Here is a 22,399-nt window from a genome sequence, read left to right as displayed (position 1 = left end):
CAACCCTGAGCATACCGGACTGCTTTTCTCCACTACATCACCAGATTCCTGCCGTAAGCTCTGGACCTTTACTCCAGATCATTGCAGCTAGCTACCTGCTACCGAGTTGCCCAGCCCTGAAGCTAGCCTTGAGCCAGGCCCATCTCCCGGCCTGCTCAGTGGACCCTATGAACACTCGGCTACACAGCTGACGCCTCCTGGACTCTTCACTAACACAACTAGGAAGCCACTACATCACCCGATTCCTGCCGTAAGCTCTGGACCTTTGCATCGAATCATCGCAGCTAGCTAGCTGCTACCGAGTGGCTATAGTGGCTAACGCCCTTGTCCTGAAGCTAGCACCAGTTAGCCTTGAGCCAGGTGCATCTCCTGGCTAGCAAATTAAATTACTCCAGCTTCAATACCTCTTTTGCCAATTGGCCTGGACCCTTTGTCGACACGGAGCCTCGCCGATCCATTACGACTGGTCTTCCGACCGATCCCGTCCGATGTTGTCTCAACCGGCATTTGTCGGACGTCGGTGAAGACGCTTCTGCTAGCCCCGGCCTGCTAACTTTATGAAAGCCGTGTCTCCTGCTTGATAGCGTAGTAACAACTACCTATCGGCTTCCCTGTTTCATCAATTGCTGTTCATTGGACCTTACTATCACCTGGCTACATACAGTTGAAGTCGGAAGTTTACATACACCATAGCCAAATACCTTTAAAGTCAGTTTTTCACAATTCCTGACATTTAATCTTAGTAAAAAATCCCTGCCTTAAGTCAGTTAGGATCACCACTTTATTTTAATAATGTGAAATGTCAGAATAATAGTAGAGAATTATTTATTTCAGCTTTAATTTCTTTCATCACATTCCCAGTGGGTCAGAAGTTTACATATACTAGATTACAATTTGATAGCATTGCCTTTAAATTGTTTAACTTGGGTCAAACGTTTCGGGTAGCCTTCCACAACCTTCCCACAATAAGTTGGGTGAATTTTGGCCCATTCCTCCTGACAGAGCTGGTGTAACAGAGTCGGCCTCCTTGCTCGCACACGCTTTTTCAGTTCTGCCCACAAAATTTCTATAGGATTGAGGTCAGGGCTTTGTGATGGCCACTCCAATAACTTGACTTTGTTGCCCTTAAGACATTTTTCCACAACTTTGGAAGTATGCTTGGGGTCATTGTCCATTTGGAAGACCCATTTGAGACAAAGCTTTAACTTCCAGACTGATGTCTTGAGATGTTGCTTCAATATAGCCACATAATTTTCCTACCTCATAATGCCATCTATTTTGTGAAGTGCACCAGTCCCTTCTGCAGCAAAGCACCCCCACAACATGATGCTGCCACCCCGTGCTTCACGGTTTGGATGGTGTTCTTCAGCTTGCAAGCTTCCCCTTTTTCCTCCAAGCATAGCGATGGTCATTATGGACAAACAGTTCTTTTTTTTCCCTCATTAGACCAGAAGACATTTCACCAAAAAGTACGATCTTTGTCCCCATGTGCAGTTGCAAACAGTAGTTTGGCTTTTTTTATGGCGGATTTGGAACAGTGGCTTCTTCCTTGCCAAGCGGCCTTTCAGGTTGTCGATATAGGACTCTCTTTACTGTGGATATAGATGGTTTTGTACCTGTTTCCTCCAGCATCTTCACAAGGTAATTTGCTGTTGTTCTAGGATTGATTTGCACTTTTCGCACCAAAGATCGTTCCTCTATAGGAGACAGAATGCGTCTCCTTCCCGAGCGGAATGACGGCTGCGTGGTCCCATGGTGTTTATACTTGCATACTATTGTTTGTACAGATGAACATGGTACCTTCAGGCGTTTGGAAATTGCTCCCAAGGATGAACCAGACTTGTGGAAGTCAACAATTTTATTTTCTGAGGTCTTGGTTGATTTGTTTTGATTTTCCCATGATGTCAAGCAAAGAGGCAGTGAGTTTGAAGGTAGGCCTTGAATACATCCAAAAGGTACACATCCAATTGACTCAAATTATGTCAAATAGCCCATCAGAATCTTCTAAAGCCATGACATTATTTTCTGGAACTTTCCAAGCAGTTTAAAGGCACAGTCAACTTAGTATATGTAAACGTCTGACCCACTGGAATTGTGATACAGTGAATTAATCTGTCTGTAAACAATTGTTGGAAAAATTACTTGTGTCATGCACAAAGTAGATGACCTAACCAACTTGCCAAAACTATAGTTTGTTAACAAGAAATTTGTGTAGTGGTTGAAAAACTATTTTTAAACTTCTGACTTCAACTGTAGCTGATGCCTGCTAGACTGTTCATTAATCACGATACTCCATTTTTGTTTATATTGTTTATCTGTCGGTCCCAGCCTCGAACTCATGCCCTGTGTGTAGTTAACTGACCGTCTCTGCCCATTCATCGCCATTTTGTTGTTGTCTTAGCGGATTAGCTGTTGTCTTACCCATTGTCTTAGCTAGCTCTCCCAATCAACACTTGTGATTGCTTTATGCCTCTCTCTCTGATGTAAATATGCCTTGTATATTGTTGTTTAGGGTAGTTATCATTGTTTTATTTTACTGCGGAGCTCTTTTGTCTCACCTTCCACACATGCGGTGACCTCACCTAGCATAATTAGTGCCTCCAGAGATGCAACCTCTCTTATCGTCACTCAATGCCTAGGTTTACCTCCACTGTACCCGCATCCTACCATATCCGTCTGTACATTATGCCTTGAATCTATTCTACCACGCCCAGAATTCTGCTCAAGTTATTCTCTGCCCCCAACGTCTCATCCTACTCCTCCTCTGTTCCTCGGGTGATGTAGAGGTTAACCCAGGCCCTGTGTGTCCCCAGGCAATCTCATTTGTTGACTTCTGTAACTGTAAAAGCCTTGGTTTCATGCATGTTAACATCAGAAGCCTCCTCCCTAAGTTTGTTTTACTCACTGCTTCAGAACACTCTGCCAACCCTGATGTCCTTGCTGTCCCCAGTCCACCTGGCCGTGCTGCTGCTCCAGTTTCAACTGTTCTGCCTGCGGTTATGGAACCCTGACCTGTTCACCGGATGTGCTCCCTGTCCCAGACCTACTGTTTTCAACTCTCTAGAGACTGCAGGAGCGGTAGAGATACTCTTAATTATCGGCTATGAAAGGCCAACTGACATTTACTCCTGAGGTGCTGACTTGCTGCACCCTCGACAACTACTGTGATTATTATTATTTGACCAAGCTGGTCATTTATTTGAACATCTTGGCCATGTTCTGTTATAATCTCCACCCGGCACAGCCAGAAGACAACTGGCCACCCCTCATAGCCTGGTCCCTCTCTAGGTTTCTTCCTAGGTTTTGGCCTTTCTAGGGAGTTTTTCCTAGCCACCGTGCTTCTACACCTGCATTGCTTGCTGTTTTGGGTTTTAGGCTGGGTTTCTGTACAGCACTTTGAGATATCAGCTGATGTACGAAGGGCTTTATAAATACATTTGATTTGATTTGATTTGAATCCTGGCTTAGGAAATCCACCAAAAATTCAGAGATTTCCATCCACAACTACGTTTTCCGTCAAGATAGAACTGCCAAAGGGGGCGGAGTTGCAATCAACTGCAGATATAGAACTTTTCAGGCTGTCATACTTTCCAGGTTTATGCCCAAACAGTTCGAGGTTCTAATTTTAAAAATGAATCTCTCCAGAAATAAGTCTCACTATTTCTGCCTGTTATAGCCCCCCCTCAGCTCCCAGCTGTGCCCTGGACACCATATGTGAATTGATTGCCCCCCCTTCTATCTTCAGAGTTCGTTCTGTCAGGTGACCTAAACTGGGATATGCTTAAAACTTTTTATGGCTGAAATCCCATTAACAGGATCGATATGACAACAGCCAGTGAAAGTGCAGGGCGCCAAATTCAAAACAACAAAAATCTCACAATTAAATTCCTCAAGCATACAAGTATTTTACACCATTTTAAAGTTAAAATTCTCGTTAATCGAGTCACAGTGTCTGATGTAAAAAATACAGCGAAAGCACCACAAACGATTATGTTAGGTCACCATCAAGCCACAGAAAAACACAGCCATTTCCCCAGCCAAAGATAGGAGTCACAAAAGCACAAATAGAGATTAAATTAATCACTAACCTTTGATGATCTTCATTAGATGACACTCATAGTACTTCATGTTACACAATACATGTCTGTTTTGTTTGATAAAGTTCATATTTATATAAAAAATCTTTACATTGGAGTAGTTCCACGTCCAGTGATTTTGCATAGCCACTTCAATTTACAGAAATACTCATCATAAATGTTGATGAAAATACAAGTGTTACACATTGAATTAGAGATCCACTTCTCCTTAATGCAACCACTGTGTCAGATTTTAAAAAACTTTATGGAAAAAGCAAATCATGCAATAATCTGAGAAGGAAGCTCAGAAAAATATATATATATATCCGCCATGTTGGAGTCAACAGAAATCAGAAATAACAATATAAATATTCACTTACCTTTGATGATCTTCATCAGAATGCACTCCCAGGAATCCTAGTTCCACAAAAAATGTTTGATTTGTTCGATAATGTCCATCATTTATGTCCAAATAGCTACTTTTGTTAGGGTGTTTAGTACACAAATCCAAACGAGCGTGCAGGTCCAGCCGAACGTCGGACGAAAAGTTTCAGAAGCTATATTACAGATCGTAGAAACATTTCAAACTATGTATAGAATCAATCTTTAGGATGTTTTTATCATAAATCTTCAATAACGTTCCAACCGGAGAATTCCTAGGTCTGTAGAACAGCAATGGAACACAGGTCGCTCTCATGTGAAATGCACATGACCAGTGCGTGGCTCTCTGCCAGACTCCTGACTCATTCAGCTCTCATTCCGCCTCACTTCACAGTGGAAGCCTCAAACCAGTTTCTAAAGACGGTTGACATCTAGTGGAAGCCTTAGGAAGTGCAACTTGACCCATATCCCACTGTGTATTCGATAGGGGCTAAGTTGAAAATCAACCAACCTCAGATTTCCCACTTCCTTGTTTGGATTTTTTCTCAGGTTTTTGCCTGCCATATGAGTTCTGTTATACTCACAGACATCAATAAAACAGTTTTAGAAACTTCAGAGTGTTTTCTATCCTCTAAATATACTAATAATATGCATATATTAGCAACTGGGAGCAGGCCGCTTACTCTGAGCAGTTTATTCATCCAAGCTACTCAATACTGCCCAATGCCATAAGAGGTTACACCCCGGCCGTCCTACAATCTAAACTAGATGCCCTCAATCTCACACAAGTTATCAAGGAACCCACCAGGTACAACCCTAAATCCATAAACATGGGAACCCTCATAGATGTTATCCTGAGCTACTTGCCCTCCAAATACACCTCTGCGGTTTTCAAATCAGGATAACAGCGACCACTGCCTGCATCCATTATGGGTCCGCGGTCAAACGACCACCCCTCATCACTGTCAAACGCTCCCTAAACACTTCTGCGAGCAGGCCTTTTAAATCAACCTGGACCGGGTATCCTGGAAGGATATTGACCTCATCCCGTCAGTAGAGGATGCCTGACTATTCTTTAAAAGTAATTTCCTCACCATCTTAAATAAACATGCCCCTTTCAAAAAATGTAGAACTAAGAACAGATATAGCCCTTGGTTCACTCTAGACCTGACAGCCCTCAACCAGCATAAAAACCATCCTGTGGCATACTGCACTAGCATCGAAGAGTCCCCACAATACGCAACTTTTCAGGGAAGTTAGGAACCAATACACAGTCAGTTAGGAACGCACAAGATAGCTTTTTCAAACAGAAATTTGCATCCTGTAGCTCTAACTCCAAAAAGTGGGACATGGGACATTAAAGTCCATGGAGAAAAAGAGCACCTCCTCCCAGCTGCCCACTGCAATGAGGCTAGGATACACTGTCACTACCGATAAATCCACGATAATCGAGAATTTCAATAAGCATTTCTCTACGGCTGGCCATGCCTTCCTCCTGGCTACCCCAACCCCGGCAAACAGCTCCGCACTCGCTGCAGCTACTTTCCCAAGCCTCCACAGCTTCTCTTTCACCCAAATCCAGATAGCAGATGTTCTGAAAGAGTGGCAAAACCTGGACCCGTACAAATCAGCTGGGCTAGACAACCTGGACCCTCTCTTTCTAAAATTATCCGCCGCCATTGTTGCAACCACGATTACTAGTCTGTTCAACCTCTCTTTCGTATCGTCCGAGATCCGTACAGTTTGGAAAGCTGCCGCAGTTATCATCCTCTTCAAAGGGGGTGACACTCGAGACAAAAACTGTTATAGACCTATACCTATCCTGCCCTGCCTTTCTAAAGTCTTCGAAAGCCAAGTTAACAAACAGATCACTGACCATTTCGAATCCCACTGTACCTTTTCCTTTGTGCAATCCGGTTTCCGAGCTGGTCACGGATGCAACTCAGCTTGGTTTCTCAAATGACGGCCTCGCCTGGTTCACCAACTACTTCTCAGACAGAGTTCAGTGTGTCAAATCGGAGGGCCTGTTGTCTGGACCTCTGGCTGTCTCTATGGGGGTACCACAGGGTTCAATTCTTGGGCCGACTCTTTTCTCTGTATACAGTGCCTTGCGAAAGTATTCGGCCCCCTTGAACTTTGCGACCTTTTGCCACATTTCAGGCTTCAAACATAAAGATATAAAACTGTATTTTTTTGTGAAGAATCAACAACAAGTGGGACACAATCATGAAGTGGAACGACATTTATTGGATATTTCAAACTTTTTTAACAAATCAAAAACTGAAAAATTGGGCGTGCAAAATTATTCAGCCCCCTTAATTAAGTTAATACTTTGTAGCGCCACCTTTTGCTGCGATTACAGCTGTAAGTCGCTTGGGGTATGTCTCTATCAGTTTTGCACATCGAGAGACTGACATTTTTTCCCATTCCTCCTTGCAAAACAGCTCGAGCTCAGTGAGGTTGGATGGAGAGCATTTGTGAACAGCAGTTTTCAGTTCTTTCCACAGATTCTCGATTGGATTCAGGTCTGGACTTTGACTTGGCCATTCTAACACCTGGATATGTTTATTTTTGAACCATTCCATTGTAGATTTTGCTTTATGTTTTGGATCATTGTCTTGTTGGAAGACAAATCTCCGTCCCAGTCTCAGGTCTTTTGCAGACTCCATCAGGTTTTCTTCCAGAATGGTCCTGTATTTGGCTCCATCCATCTTCCCATCAGTTTTAACCATCTTCCCTGTCCCTGCTGAAGAAAAGCAGGCCCAAACCATGATGCTGCCACCACCATGTTTGACAGTGGGGATGGTGTGTTCAGGGTGATGAGCTGTGTTGCTTTTACGCCAAACATAACGTTTTGCATTGTTGCCAAAAAGTTCAATTTTGGTTTCATCTGACCAGAGCACCTTCTTCCACATGTTTGGTGTGTCTCCCAGGTGGCTTGTGGCAAACTTTAAACGACACTTTTTATGGATATCTTTAAGAAATGGCTTTCTTCTTGCCACTCTTCCATAAAGGCCAGATTTGTGCAATATACGACTGATTGTTGTCCTATGGACAGAGTCTCCCACCTCAGCTGTAGATCTCTGCAGTTCATCCAGAGTGATCATGGGCCTCTTGGCTGCATCTCTGATCAGTCTTCTCCTTGTATGAGCTGAAAGTTTAGAGGGACAGCCAGGTCTTGGTAGATTTGCAGTGGTCTGATACTCCTTCCATTTCAATATTATCGCTTGCACAGTGCTCCTTGGGATGTTTAAAGCTTGGGAAATCTTTTTGTATCCAAATCCGGCTTTAAACTTCTTCACAACAGTATCTCGGACCTGCCTGGTGTGTTCCTTGTTCTTCATGATGCTCTCTGCGCTTTTAACGGACCTCTAAGACTATCACAGTGCAGGTGCATTTATACGGAGACTTGATTACACACAGGTGGATTTTATTTATCATCATTAGTCATTTAGGTCAACATTGGATCATTCAGAGATCCTCACTGAACTTCTGGAGAGAGTTTGCTGCACTGAAAGTAAAGGGGCTGAATAATTTTGCACGCCCAATTTTTCTGTTTTTGATTTGTTAAAAAGGTTTGAAATATCCAATAAATGTCGTTCCACTTCATGATTGTGTCCCACTTGTTGTTGATTCTTCACAAAAAAATACAGTTTTATATCTGTATGTTTGAAGCCTGAAATGTGGCAAAAGGTCGCAAAGTTCAAGGGTGCCGAATACTTTCGCAAGGCACTGTATATCAATGATGTCGCTCTTGCTGCGGGTGATGTGGACGACTGTAAACTCTCCTTCCAGACTTGCATTAAGCATCTCCAATCCAAAATTAAATCTAGAATTGGCTTCCTATTTCGCAAGAAAGCCTCCTTCACTCACGCTGCCAAACATACCCTCGTAAAAATGACTATCCTACCGATCCTCGACTTCGGCGATGTCATTTACAAAATAGCCTCCAACACTTTAGTCAGCAAACTGTATGCAATCTATCACAGTGCCATCCGTTTTGTCACCAAAGCCCCATATACCACCCACCACTGCGACCTGAATGCTCTCGTCGGCTGGCCCTCGCTACATATTTGTCGCCAGACCCACTGGCTCCAGGTCATCTATAAATCTATGCTAGGTAAAGCTCCGCCTTATCTCAGCTCACTGGTCACCATAACACCCACCCGTAGCACGCGCTCCAGCAGGTGTTTCTCACTGGTCATCCCCAAAGCCAACACCTACTTTGGCCGCCTTTCCTCCCAGTTCTCTGCTGCCAATGACAGGAACAAATTGCAAAAATCACTGAAGTTGGAGACATATCTCCCTCACTAAATTTAAGCATTAGCTATTGGAGTAGCTTACCGTTCGCTGCAGCTGTACACAGCCCATCTGTAAATAGCCCATCCAACTACCTACCTCATCCCCATATTGTTTTGATTTACTTTTTTGCTCACCAGTAGTTTTACTTGCACATCATCATCAGCACATCTATAACTCCAGTGTTAATTTGCTAAATTGTAATTACTTCGCTACTATTGGCCTATTTATTGCCGTGTCTCCTTACTACATTTGCACACACTGTATATAGATTTTTTCTATTGTGTTATTGACTGTACTTTTATTAATCCCATGTGTAACTCTGTTGTTTTTTGACATACCGCTTTGCTTTATCTTGGAAGGGTTGCAGTTGTAAATGAGAACTTGTTTTCAACTGGCCTACCTGGTTAAATAGAGGTGAAATAAAAATATGAGCATGACATCAATTGTAGTACAGTCCTCTATGTATAGACCTGTTTCGCAGTATGCTTCAGGTCATTGTCTATCTGCACTGTGAAGCGCCGTCCAATGGGTTTTGAAGCATTTGGCTGAATCTGAGCAGATAATATAGACCTAAACACTTCAGAAACCATCCTGGTGCTTTTGTCAGCAGTCACATCAATAAATACAAGGGAACCAGTTCCATTGGCAGCCATACATGTCCACGCCATAACACTACCGCCAACATGATTCACAGATGAGGTGGTATACTTCACTCCATACTCTCCTCTTCCCATCATTCTGGTACAAGCTGATCATTGTCTCATCTGTCCATATGATGTTGTTCCATAACTGTACAGGCTTTTTTTATGCTGTTTGGCAAACTCTAATCTGGTCTTCCTGTTTTTGAATCTTACCAATGGTTCACATCTTGTGGTAAACCGTCAGTATTTACTCTGGTGAAGTCTTCTCTTGAATGTTCTTGATCTGGCCAACTGTTGTGAAGGGGTTTTCTCCAACAGGAAAATAATTAATAACGAAACGAAACAGTCCTGTCTGGTGAAGACACAAAACAGAAAACAATCACCCACAAAACACAGGTGGGAAAAGGTTACCTAAGTATGATTCTCAATCAGAGACAACGAACGACACCTGCCTCTGATTGAGAACCATACCATACCAGGCCAAACACAAAACCACAACATAGAAAAAAGAACATAGACTACCCACCCAACTCACGCCCTGACCTGACTAAAACAAAGACATAACAAAAGAACTAAGGTCAGAATGTGACACCCTTGGCTATTGGCTTATTGTTCTTCAGCCATGTAATCTCATGATCTTTGGGTGAAAAGTCCCTTGCTAAGCAGGCGAAGGAAGCTGTTTTGTCATGCATCTCCTCTTCTGAGGGGGTCATTACAAAAAGAGACGGGGAGACGGGCGGATGCTCAACTGAATAACAAACAAACACGAACAGTGGGGAGAACAAGTATTTGATACATTGCCGATTTTGCAGGTTTTCCTACTTTCAAAGCATGTAGAGGTCTGTAATTTTTATCTTAGGTACTCTTCAACTGTGAGAGACAGAATCTAAAACAAAAATCCAGAAAATCACATTGTATGATTTTTAAGTATTTCATTTGCATTTCATTGCATGACATAAGCATTTGATCACCTACCAACCAGTAAGAATTCCGTCTCTCACAGACCTGTTAGTTTATCTTTGAGAAGCCCTCCTGTTCTCCACTATTAACTGCACCTGTTTGAACTCGTTACCTGTATAAAAGACAACTGTCCACACACCCAATCAAACAGACTCCAACCTCTCCACAATGGCCAAGACCAGAGAGCTGTGTAAGGACATCAAGGATAAAATTGTAGACCTGCACCAGGCTGGGATGGGCTACAGGACAATAGGCAAGCAGCTTGGTGAGAAGGCAACAACTGTTGGCACAATTATTAGAAAATGGAAGAAGTTCAAGATGACGGTCAATCACCCTCGGTCTGGGGCTCCATGCAAAATCTCACCTCGTGGGGCATCAATGATCATGCGGAAGGTGAGGGATCAGCCCAGAACTACACGGCAGGACCTGGTCAATGACCTGAAGAGAGCTAGGACCACAGTCTCAAAGAAAACCATTAGTAACACACGGTGCCGTCATCGATTAAAATCCTGCAGCGCACACAAGGTCCCCCTGCTCAAGCCAGCGCATGTCCAGGCCCGTCTGAAGTTTGCCAATGACCATCTGGATGATCCAGAGGAGGAATGGGAGAAGGTCATGTGGTCTGATGAGACCAAAATAGAGCTTTTTGGTCTAAACTACACTCGCTGTTTTTGGAGGAAGAAGAAGGATGAGTACAACCCCAAGAACACCATCCCAACCGTGAAGCATGGTGGTGGAAACATCATTCTTTGGGGATGCTTTTCTGCAAAGGGGACAGGACGACTGCACCATATTGAGGGGAGGATGGATGGGGCCATGTATCGCGAGATCTTGGCCAACAACCTCCTTCCCTCAGTAAAAGAGCATTGAAGATGGGTCGTGGCTGGGTCCTCCAGCATGACAACGATCCGAAACATACAGCCAGGGCAAATAAGGAGTGGCTCCGTAAGAAGCATCTCAAGGTCCTGGAGTGGCCTAGCCAGTCTCCAGACCTGAACCCAATAGAAAATCTTTGGAGGGAGCTGAAATCCGTATTGCCCAGCGACAGCCCCGACAGCCCCGGGAGTGGGCCAAAATCCCTGCTGCAGTGTGTGCAAACCTGGTCAAGAACTACAGGAAACGTATGATCTCTGTAATTGCAAATAAAGGTTTCTGTACCTAATATTAAGTTATGCTTTTCTGATGTATCAAACACTTATGTCATGCAATAATATGCAAATGAATTACTTAAATCATACAATGTGATTTTCTGGATTTTTGTTTTAGATTCCGTCTCCCACAGTTGAAGTGTACCTATGATAAAAATTATAGACCTCTACATGATTTTTGTTCTCCCCACTGTATATGAATGCAGATGCTGATGAAAAAACATCCCTGTACACAGGTGTATGCAGAGGCTGAGAGGAAGAAGTACACTAGAATGGAATAGTGTTAATATGGCTTCCATCTGGGCAATCAATTGCTGGGAATCAAGTTCTACACTTTGTGCACAATGCGCCTACCAACTTTTAAACTATACACTTTGATAGCCTATTTTGCTGTTATACTATGTGTGTGTGTGTGTGTGTGTGTGTGTGTGTGTGTGTGTGTGTGTGTGTGTGTGTGTGTGTGTGTGTGTGTGTGTGTGTGTGTTATTCGGGAGTGTTAGTGGTGGAGATGGAAAGGTCAAAACTCTGTCCATAAAGTGACTTGAATTGTGTCACTTGCTTATGGACTAAAGTATCATGTCTCAAATCTGTCGACCAATCAATGTATAGGCCCACATGATTCAATTATTAAAATGATCAAGCAGTTAAGACTGTGGACATCACAGGATTATGCATGCAGAGAAAGCAAAGCACTCAACACTATGTGCTGAGTAGACATGGTTAAATTACCTAACGACTCAAATGTATGGGAAGGTTACTGCCACTCCAACCCTCATCCTAGTTCTATCACCTACAGCACAATCAAACTCATACAGTGGCTTGAGAAAGTATTCACCCCATTGGCATTTTTACTATTTTGTTTTTTACAACCTGAAATTACAATTGATTTTTTGGGGGGTTTGTATCATTTGATTTACACAACATGCCTACCACTTTGAAGACGCAAAATCTTTTTTTGTGAAACAAGAAATAAGACAAAAAAACGGAAAACTTGAGGGTACATAACTATTGACCCCCCCAAAGTCAATACCTTGTAGAGACACTTTTTGCAGCAATTACAGCTGCAAGTCTCTTGGGATACGTCTCTATAAGCTTGGCAAATCTAGCCACTGGGATTTTTGCCCATTCTTCAAGGCAAAACTGCTCCAGCTCCTTCAAGTTGGATGGGTTCCGCTGGTGTACAGCAATCTAAGTAATACCACAGATTCTCAATTGGATTGAGGTCTGGGCTTTGACTAGGCCATTCCAAGACATTTAAATGTTTCCCCTTAAACCACTCAAGTGTTGCTTTAACAGTATGCTTAGGGCCATTGTCCTTCTGGAAGGTGAACCTCCATCCCAGTCTCAAATCTCTGGAAGACAAACAGGTTTCCCTCAAGAATTTCCCTGTATTTAGCACCATCCATAATTTCTTCAATTCTGACCAGTTTCCCAGTCCCTGCCAATGAAAAATATCCCCACAGCATGATGCTGCCACCACCATGCTTCACTGTGGGAATGGTGTTCTCGGGGCGATGAGAGGTGTTGGGTTTGCGCCAGCCAGAGTTTTCCTTGATGGCCAAAAAGCTCAATTTTAGTCTCATCTGACCAGAGTACCTTCTTCCACATGTTTGGGGAGTATCCCACATGCCTTTAGGTGAACACCAAATGTGTTTGTTTATTTTTATTTAAGCAATGGCTTTTTCTCTGGCCACTCTCCTGTAAAGCCCAGCTCTGTGGAGTGTATGGCTTAAAGTGGTCCTATGAACAGATACTCCAATCTACGCTGTGGAGCTTTGCAGGGTTAGCTTTGGTCTCTTTGTTGACTCTGATTAGTGCCCTCCTTGCCTGGTCCGGGAGTTTTGGTGGGCGGCACTCTCTTGGCATGTTTTTTGTGGTGCCATATTCTTTCCATTTTTTAATAATGGATTTAAAATGGTGCTCCGTGGGATGTTCAAAGTTTCTGATATTTTTTTATGGTTTTCATTGCTTCGTGGTGCCCCTTGCTTAATGGTGTTGCAAACTCTGGGGCCTTTCAGAACACACATATTACTGAGATCATGTGACACTTACATAAAGTCCACCTGTGTGCAATCTAACTAATTATGTAACTACTGAAGGTAATTGCACCAGATCTCATTTATGGGCTTCATAGCAACGGGGGTGAATACATATGCACAAACCACTTTTCCGGTAAAAAAAAAATTGAACAATTTTTATTTCACTTCACCAATTTGGACTATTTTGTCTATGTCCATTACATGAAATCCAAATAAAAATCTATTTAAATTACAGTTTGTGATATAAAAAAAAAAATAGGCAAAACGCCAAGGGGCTGAATACTTTTGCAAGGCACTGTACCTGACCTGTCTTTGTTTAATTGGCCTAAATGACTTGTTTTTAGGGCTGACTCCATTTAGTCGAATGGTCGATTGTTTGGTCGATCAACTGTTGGTCTACCAAGATATTTTAGTTGAACAGTCACAGTTATTAAAATATATTTTTTTATGGCACACAACAAACCTGTCTGATTCACTCCCGTCTCAGTTGACTAATCCATTGCGGAGGACGTGGGGATGGCACACCAGTATCACATTTACTGTTAATTCCCATAATTTTAAAACTAATGTTTGGTTACGTTAATTTCTGATAGTGCATTCAATATATTATTATTGTGACGTAGTTTTACGCAGAGCGCACAATCTAGGCTACACTTACGCAAAACAAGTTTTGGTTTATTTCATTCCATTTATGAGTTGTCAATGTATTCATTGTCTTTCGTTTGGATCACTCCTGTTAATCTTGAGTAAGGACATACACCTGACTAAGCATAGAAGTAGGCCTACGCTACTAATCACTCAGCATGAAAGAGGAAGAAATGTCATGTTCCAATCTGGTTGAAACCTCATAAAATATGCCTGCCTGATTACTTCTTATCCCTTGTGAAAATAGTATACAGCTGTCTGTACGGAGCTCACCGACACTGGTACTGGCACTAGAAACTGAGGGCTCAGAATATTTTATACAATGTAGTAAGTTTGCTAGCACCAGCTACCTGCTGGACCAAGTTGATACAATGTTTCAATGTCCTTGCAGACAGACCATGCATGATTTATAGGAGAGATTTATGTTACATTTTAATTAAGATATTTTCTACCTGCAGGCTGCAATGTTTTATTTGTTGGCTTTATGGAGGCGATTTTTACATGTTGGCAATGGTAATAAGAAGTTACTTTTAGAATAGTCTAATTGTCATTCAGGTACAATGATTAGCCACATGAAATAGATTGAGATATGAAGACTTTATTATAAATTGAATTAAATTAAACTTTAACAAAAATGTGTATATAAAATCATAACTTGCACGGAGATCAGTAGAAATGGTACGATAAATTGGCACTCCAAGTTTGCCGACCGCTGGTGTAGCCTATTACCTGCAACTTCAGAAGCATAATGGCAGAATCAACAAAAGCCAGCAGCAGAGGGCAGCAAGAGGAGGAGAGTCATGTACAGGTTTATATTGCTCTCTGGCTTCCTCTTGAGTAATATGTTTGTCTTAATTTTTAAGTGCTTAAATATATCAGACAAGCTCTGTAGCCTAAATATAGTTGATTTTATTAAATCATAGGGTGTGTCTATATGTGGAAAAATACACGTTTTCAAATTTCTACCAATCGATTGGTTGAAAGAACAGATGACTCTCGATCGACCAAGATGTTATTTAGTCAAGGACAGTCCTACTTGTTTTGTAGCCGGTGACAATGACACAAATGTTCCAGCGAGCAATGATCAGCTCTGCAAAGCTCTTCAAGTGGTCATTGGCTATTTTAAGATGTAATCATGCATTTGTTGTTAGCCACTTCTATTCCTCTTAAAACACATTTGTTACTGTAAACATGCACCGGGTATCTAATCAGACAAGGAGTTTTATTGTAAAGCTAGGCCTTTAAGGGGCAAATAGTTTTTCTGAAGTCGATAGGTTAATTGGCCCAATAAAGGTTAATTGGCCCAAGAAACGAACATGACAAATGGAGTAGGCAGACCTGAAAAAACATGAACAGCAATGATAATATAGACTAATAGATTTATATGATCTTTCTTGGTCATGCTAGATACTGCGTTTAACTTGGAACATTGTTGTACTCAGAAGTATAGTATATAAGGAGTCAAAGAGACTGTTTTTTTTATGTCAGAAGTTAATGGTTATCTGTAGGAGCCAGATGGTTTTCGAATATGTTGGGTGGACGGTAGGAAATCACAGGATTGCTAAAGGGGAAGTGGATGGACATCTGTGGATTGGGTGAATGAGGGATTGAGGTCAGCTCAGATACCCTGAAGGGAGAAATTATGGCGTATTACCCTCTTCCTGTCAAACCATAACAGATGTAAGGATTGGAGAGAAGGAGGAGAGTCTAAATTGGAGTATATATACTTGTGCTGGTGGAAACGTGTGTCTGAATGCAGCTGTATCATCCCTTTGGGAAGAATAAACTTAGTTAAACTTTCATAAATGTCCGACAATACACCTTCATTTATGTGGTAGAATTGTTGAAATAAATGACAACGGCTGCTGCAGTATCTCTGAGTATATGAAAAAATAGATACATTCTAACCTTTAACTTTGCTGGTCTTCTCTGCGGAGTTGAAGCAGCGATGTTCAGCTCTGCATGTTATTGTGTTCAGGGTTTTCCATTGGCTTGAGGAAAGAGTAAGGTTACCGCTTATGCTCTCAGATGTGCTTCTGGCCTGGTTCACTGGGGTCCTGCTGGTTGGGTCTTTTCCATCCAGAAGCCAGGTCACTTTGGCATCATACGCAGAGTGGACCACACATGTAGCTGTTACCTCAGTCTGTGTCATCACTGTCCTGAATCTGGGGGTCTCCAGGTGGATGGATGGAGTAGACGAGGGAAAAGCTGAGAAGAAAACAGATGAGGGTGGATATAAAATCCATTAATAGTTGTTTATACTCACAGATAATTAGGTTCTGATTTAAGACTTTTTAAAAGCTCAAATTGAAACAGGCAATGGATATCTATAAGTTTACAACCTACCTGTACATAAACTGGTGCTCTTCCTGACAGTTTTCTGAAGATCCTGGTCTATGACCTCACAGGTGAAGTCCTTCCCCTGATTCCACTCCTGCTGTGCTACTATGATATGACTGGTTACTACCACACGTCCGTCTTCCCCCATCCTTATCTCATTGGCTGCTGCAAACCTCTGCTCAGACCCTGATAGCCACTTGATTTGAGGGTTAAAGCCCCAACCAGAACACATGAGTTTCTGGGACCCTGAGCCTGACGTCTCCTCACTGCGAACTAGAAGGAGCTCCATGGACGGTTCACCTGGAAACAAACACTTTTCCATTTTCAACCAACAATGGAAACCTAATTTCACGTTGGAAAGCAGAATTATATAAAAAAAATGTTGATGCTATCATAAGGTAAGTATGAGAGTTGTTCACCTACCAAAAAGCTTTCCTGTGGAGTTAGACACCCAGCTGTTGGAGTAGCCTTGGTTCACTTTACAGGTGAAAGTGTTGTCTGTCTTCCAGTGTGATTTGGGGACAAAGAAGTGTCTGGTGATTGAATGGGGATCTTTGCAGGCAGGCAGATCAACATACTGTTTCTCAGGGAAATCAACCCCATTGGCCTGAAAGGTGACGTAGAGGTCAATGGAGGAGAGTTGTGTGATGGCACACTCCAGCACAGCACTGTCTCCATCCAGTAAGTCTGGGAGAGACCTCCTGATCAGAACTGTGGGAGTGCTGCTCACTGCAGGTCCTGGAGAACACACACACACAGAGAAAAACGATCAACAGGTAGTGTACTGCGACCATGCGATGACCAACTAGCACGTGTCTTCATAGACATTTTCAAACTCTCCCTGTCCGAGTCTGTAATACCAACATGTTTTAAGCAGACCACCATAGTGCCTGTGCCCAAGAACACTAAGGTAACCTGCCTAAATGACTAAAGAGCCTTAACACTCACATATGTAGCCATGAAGTGCTTTGAAAGGCTGGTCATGGCTCACATCAACACCATTATCACAGAAACCCTAGACCCACTACAATTTGCATACCCCCCCAACAGATGATGCAGTCAATATTGTACTCCATTACTGCCCTTTCCCACCTGGACAAAAGGAAAACCTAGGTGAGAATGCTATTAATTGACAACAGCTCATCATTCAACACCATAGTGCCCTCAAAGCTCATCACTAAGCTTAGGACTCTGGGACTAAACACCTCCCTCTGCAACTGGATCCTGGACTTCCTGACAGGCCTACCCCAGGTGGTACGGGTAGGTAACAACACATCTGCCACGCTGATCATCAACACAGGGGCCCCTCGGGGGTGTGTGCTCTGCCCCCTCCTGTACTCCCTGTTCACTCATGACTGCACAGCCAGGCAAGACTCCAACACCATCATTAAATTTGCCCATGACAAAACAGTGGTAGGCCTGATCACTGACAACAACGAGACAGCCTATAGGGAGGAGGTCAGAAACATGGCTTTGTGGTGCCAGGACAACTACCTCCACCTCAACATGATCAAGACAAAGGAGATGATTGTGGACTATAGGAAAAGAGGACCGAGCACACCCCCATTCCCATTGACAGGGCTGCAGTAGAGCAGGTTGAGAGCTTCAAGTTCCTTGGTGTTCACATCACCAACAAACTAACATGGTCAAAGCACACCAAGACAGTCGTGAAGCGGGCATGACAAAACCTATTCCCCCTCAGAAGACTGAAAACATTTGGCATGGTTCCTCAGATCCTCAAAGGTTTCTACAGCTGCACCATCGAGAGCATCCTGGCTGGTTGCATCACTGCCTGGTATGGCAACTGCTCGGCCTCCATCCGCAAGGCACTACAGAGGGTAGTGCGAACGGCCCACTACATCACTGGGGCCATGCTTCCTGCCATCCATGACCTCTATACCAGGCGGTGTCAGAGGAAGGCCAGAAAAATGGTCAAAGACTCCAGCCACCCTAGGCATAGACTGTTCTCTTTGCTTCTGCACGGCAAGCGGTACCGGAGAGCCAGGTCTAGGTCCAAGAGGCATCTAAACAGCTTCTACCCCTAAGTTGTAAGACTCCTGAATATCTAGTCAAATGGCTACCCAGAGTATTTGCATTGCCCTCTCCCCCCCCCCTCTCCACACCACTGCCACCCTTTTGTCATCTATGCTTAGTCACTTTAATAACTCTACCTACATGTACATACTACCTCAACTAACCGGTGTCCCCGCACATCGACTCTGTACCGGCACCCCCCTGTATATATTGTTATGTTTTACTGCTGCTCTTTAATTACTTGTTACTTTTATCTCTTATTCTTATCCATATTTGTTGAAACTGCACTGTTGGTTAGGGACTCGTAAGAAAGCATTTCACTGTAAGGTCTACTACACCTGTTGTATTCAGCGCATGTGACTAATAACATTTGATTTGAACAGGATAAATGAATATTCATCTGGCTTAATGACAATACACCTTCATTTATGTGGTAGAATTGTTGAAATAAATGACAGCTTGGCTGCTGCAGTATCTCTGAGTATATGAAAAAATAGATACATTCTAACCTTTAACTTTGCTGGTCTTCTCTGCGGAGTTGAAGCAGCGATGTTCAGCTCTGCATGTTATTGTGTTCAGGGTTTTCCATTGGCTTGAGGAAAGAGTAAGGTTACCGCTTATGCTCTCAGATGTGCTTCTGGCCTGGTTCACTGGGGTCCTGCTGGTTGGGTCTTTTCCATCCAGAAGCCAGGTCACTTTGGCATCATACGCAGAGTGGACCACACATGTAGCTGTTACCTCAGTCTGTGTCATCACTGTCCTGAATCTGGGGGTCTCCAGGTGGATGGATGGAGTAAACGAGGGAAAAGCTGAGAAGAAAACAGATGAGGGTGGATATAAAATCCATTAATAGTTGTTTATACTCACAGATAATTAGGTTCTGATTTAAGACTTTTTAAAAGCTCAAATTGAAACAGGCAATGGATATCTATAAGTTTACAACCTACCTGTACATAAACTGGTGCTCTTCCTGACAGTTTTCTGAAGATCCTGGTCTATGACCTCACAGGTGAAGTCCTTCCCCTGATTCCACTCCTGCTGTGCTACTATGATATGACTGGTTACTACCACACGTCCGTCTTCCCCCATCCTTATCTCATTGGCTGCTGCAAACCTCTGCTCAGACCCTGATAGCCACTTGATTTGAGGGTTAAAGCCCCAACCAGAACACATGAGTTTCTGGGACCCTGAGCCTGACGTCTCCTCACTGCGAACTAGAAGGAGCTCCATGGACGGTTCACCTGGAAACAAACACTTTTCCATTTTCAACCAACAATGGAAACCTAATTTCACGTTGGAAAGCAGAATTATATAAAAAAAATGTTGATGCTATCATAAGGTAAGTATGAGAGTTGTTCACCTACCAAAAAGCTTTCCTGTGGAGTTAGACACCCAGCTGTTGGAGTAGCCTTGGTTCACTTTACAGGTGAAAGTGTTGTCTGTCTTCCAGTGTGATTTGGGGACAAAGAAGTGTCTGGTGATTGAATGGGGATCTTTGCAGGCAGGCAGATCAACATACTGTTTCTCAGGGAAATCAACCCCATTGGCCTGAAAGGTGACGTAGAGGTCAATGGAGGAGAGTTGTGTGATGGCACACTCCAGCACAGCACTGTCTCCATCCAGTAAGTCTGGGAGAGACCTCCTGATCAGAACTGTGGGAGTGCTGCTCACTGCAGGTCCTGGAGAACACACACACACAGAGAAAAACGATCAACAGGTAGTGTACTGCGACCATGCGATGACCAACTAGCACGTGTCTTCATAGACATTTTCAAACTCTCCCTGTCCGAGTCTGTAATACCAACATGTTTTAAGCAGACCACCATAGTGCCTGTGCCCAAGAACACTAAGGTAACCTGCCTAAATGACTAAAGAGCCTTAACACTCACATATGTAGCCATGAAGTGCTTTGAAAGGCTGGTCATGGCTCACATCAACACCATTATCACAGAAACCCTAGACCCACTACAATTTGCATACCCCCCCAACAGATGATGCAGTCAATATTGTACTCCATTACTGCCCTTTCCAACCTGGACAAAAGGAAAACCTAGGTGAGAATGCTATTAATTGACAACAGCTCATCATTCAACACCATAGTGCCCTCAAAGCTCATCACTAAGCTTAGGACTCTGGGACTAAACACCTCCCTCTGCAACTGGATCCTGGACTTCCTGACAGGCCTACCCCAGGTGGTACGGGTAGGTAACAACACATCTGCCACGCTGATCATCAACACAGGGGCCACTCGGGGGTGCGTGCTCTGCCCCCTCCTGTACTCCCTGTTCACTCATGACTGCACAGCCAGGCAAGACTCCAACACCATCATTAAATTTGCCCATGACAAAACAGTGGTAGGCCTGATCACTGACAACAACGAGACAGCCTATAGGGAGGAGGTCAGAAACATGGCTTTGTGGTGCCAGGACAACTACCTCCACCTCAACATGATCAAGACAAAGGAGATGATTGTGGACTATAGGAAAAGAGGACCGAGCACACCCCCATTCCCATTGACAGGGCTGCAGTAGAGCAGGTTGAGAGCTTCAAGTTCCTTGGTGTTCACATCACCAACAAACTAACATGGTCAAAGCACACCAAGACAGTCGTGAAGCGGGCATGACAAAACCTATTCCCCCTCAGAAGACTGAAAACATTTGGCATGGTTCCTCAGATCCTCAAAGGTTTCTACAGCTGCACCATCGAGAGCATCCTGGCTGGTTGCATCACTGCCTGGTATGGCAACTGCTCGGCCTCCATCCGCAAGGCACTACAGAGGGTAGTGCGAACGGCCCACTACATCACTGGGGCCATGCTTCCTGCCATCCATGACCTCTATACCAGGCGGTGTCAGAGGAAGGCCAGAAAAATGGTCAAAGACTCCAGCCACCCTAGGCATAGACTGTTCTCTTTGCTTCTGCACGGCAAGCGGTACCGGAGAGCCAGGTCTAGGTCCAAGAGGCATCTAAACAGCTTCTACCCCTAAGTTGTAAGACTCCTGAATATCTAGTCAAATGGCTACCCAGAGTATTTGCATTGCCCTCTCCCCCCCCCCTCTCCACACCACTGCCACCCTTTTGTCATCTATGCTTAGTCACTTTAATAACTCTACCTACATGTACATACTACCTCAACTAACCGGTGTCCCCGCACATCGACTCTGTACCGGCACCCCCCTGTATATATTGTTATGTTTTACTGCTGCTCTTTAATTACTTGTTACTTTTATCTCTTATTCTTATCCATATTTGTTGAAACTGCACTGTTGGTTAGGGACTCGTAAGAAAGCATTTCACTGTAAGGTCTACTACACCTGTTGTATTCAGCGCATGTGACTAATAACATTTGATTTGAACAGGATAAATGAATATTCATCTGGCTTAATGACAATACACCTTCATTTATGTGGTAGAATTGTTGAAATAAATGACAGCTTGGCTGCTGCAGTATCTCTGAGTATATGAAAAAATAGATACATTCTAACCTTTAACTTTGCTGGTCTTCTCTGCGGAGTTGAAGCAGCGATGTTCAGCTCTGCATGTTATTGTGTTCAGGGTTTTCCATTGGCTTGAGGAAAGAGTAAGGTTGCCGCTTATGCTCTCAGATGTGCTTCTGGCCTGGTTCACTGGGGTCCTGCTGGTTGGGTCTTTTCCATCCAGAAGCCAGGTCACTTTGGCATCATACGCAGAGTGGACCACACATGTAGCTGTTACCTCAGTCTGTGTCATCACTGTCCTGAATCTGGGGGTCTCCAGGTGGATGGATGGAGTAAACGAGGGAAAAGCTGAGAAGAAAACAGATGAGGGTGGATATAAAATCCATTAATAGTTGTT

The 22,399-nt window shown here is 43.4% G+C and overlaps 1 protein-coding gene across 2 annotated transcripts in view; it reads right to left on the bottom strand.

Moving 5' to 3' along the window:
- LOC118938318 overlaps window positions 1-22,399 on the bottom strand; it is a 40,070-nt gene that overhangs the window by 1,837 nt on the left and 15,834 nt on the right. Inside the window, exons 12-19 of one of the 2 annotated variants that reach the window (XR_005035589.1) lie at window positions 22,051-22,350; window positions 19,931-20,245; window positions 19,514-19,807; window positions 19,076-19,375; window positions 16,956-17,270; window positions 16,539-16,832; window positions 16,101-16,400; window positions 9,614-9,752 (exon numbers count right to left, since the gene is read on the bottom strand). Coding sequence is in view for 1 of the 2 variants with exons in the window: in XM_036941448.1 (XP_036797343.1) it covers window positions 16,101-16,400; window positions 16,539-16,832; window positions 16,956-17,270; window positions 19,076-19,375; window positions 19,514-19,807; window positions 19,931-20,245; window positions 22,051-22,350 (2,118 nt within the window). In the remaining variant the exon portion in view is untranslated. The remainder of the gene's footprint in view (window positions 1-9,613; window positions 9,753-16,100; window positions 16,401-16,538; window positions 16,833-16,955; window positions 17,271-19,075; window positions 19,376-19,513; window positions 19,808-19,930; window positions 20,246-22,050; window positions 22,351-22,399) is intronic. The other variant, XM_036941448.1, reaches the window with a different exon arrangement.

Source organism: Oncorhynchus mykiss, chromosome 13 (assembly GCF_013265735.2).
Source record: "Oncorhynchus mykiss isolate Arlee chromosome 13, USDA_OmykA_1.1, whole genome shotgun sequence".
Lineage (NCBI taxonomy): Eukaryota > Metazoa > Chordata > Actinopteri > Salmoniformes > Salmonidae > Oncorhynchus > Oncorhynchus mykiss.
This window is presented reverse-complemented; position numbering and strand designations above follow the sequence as displayed.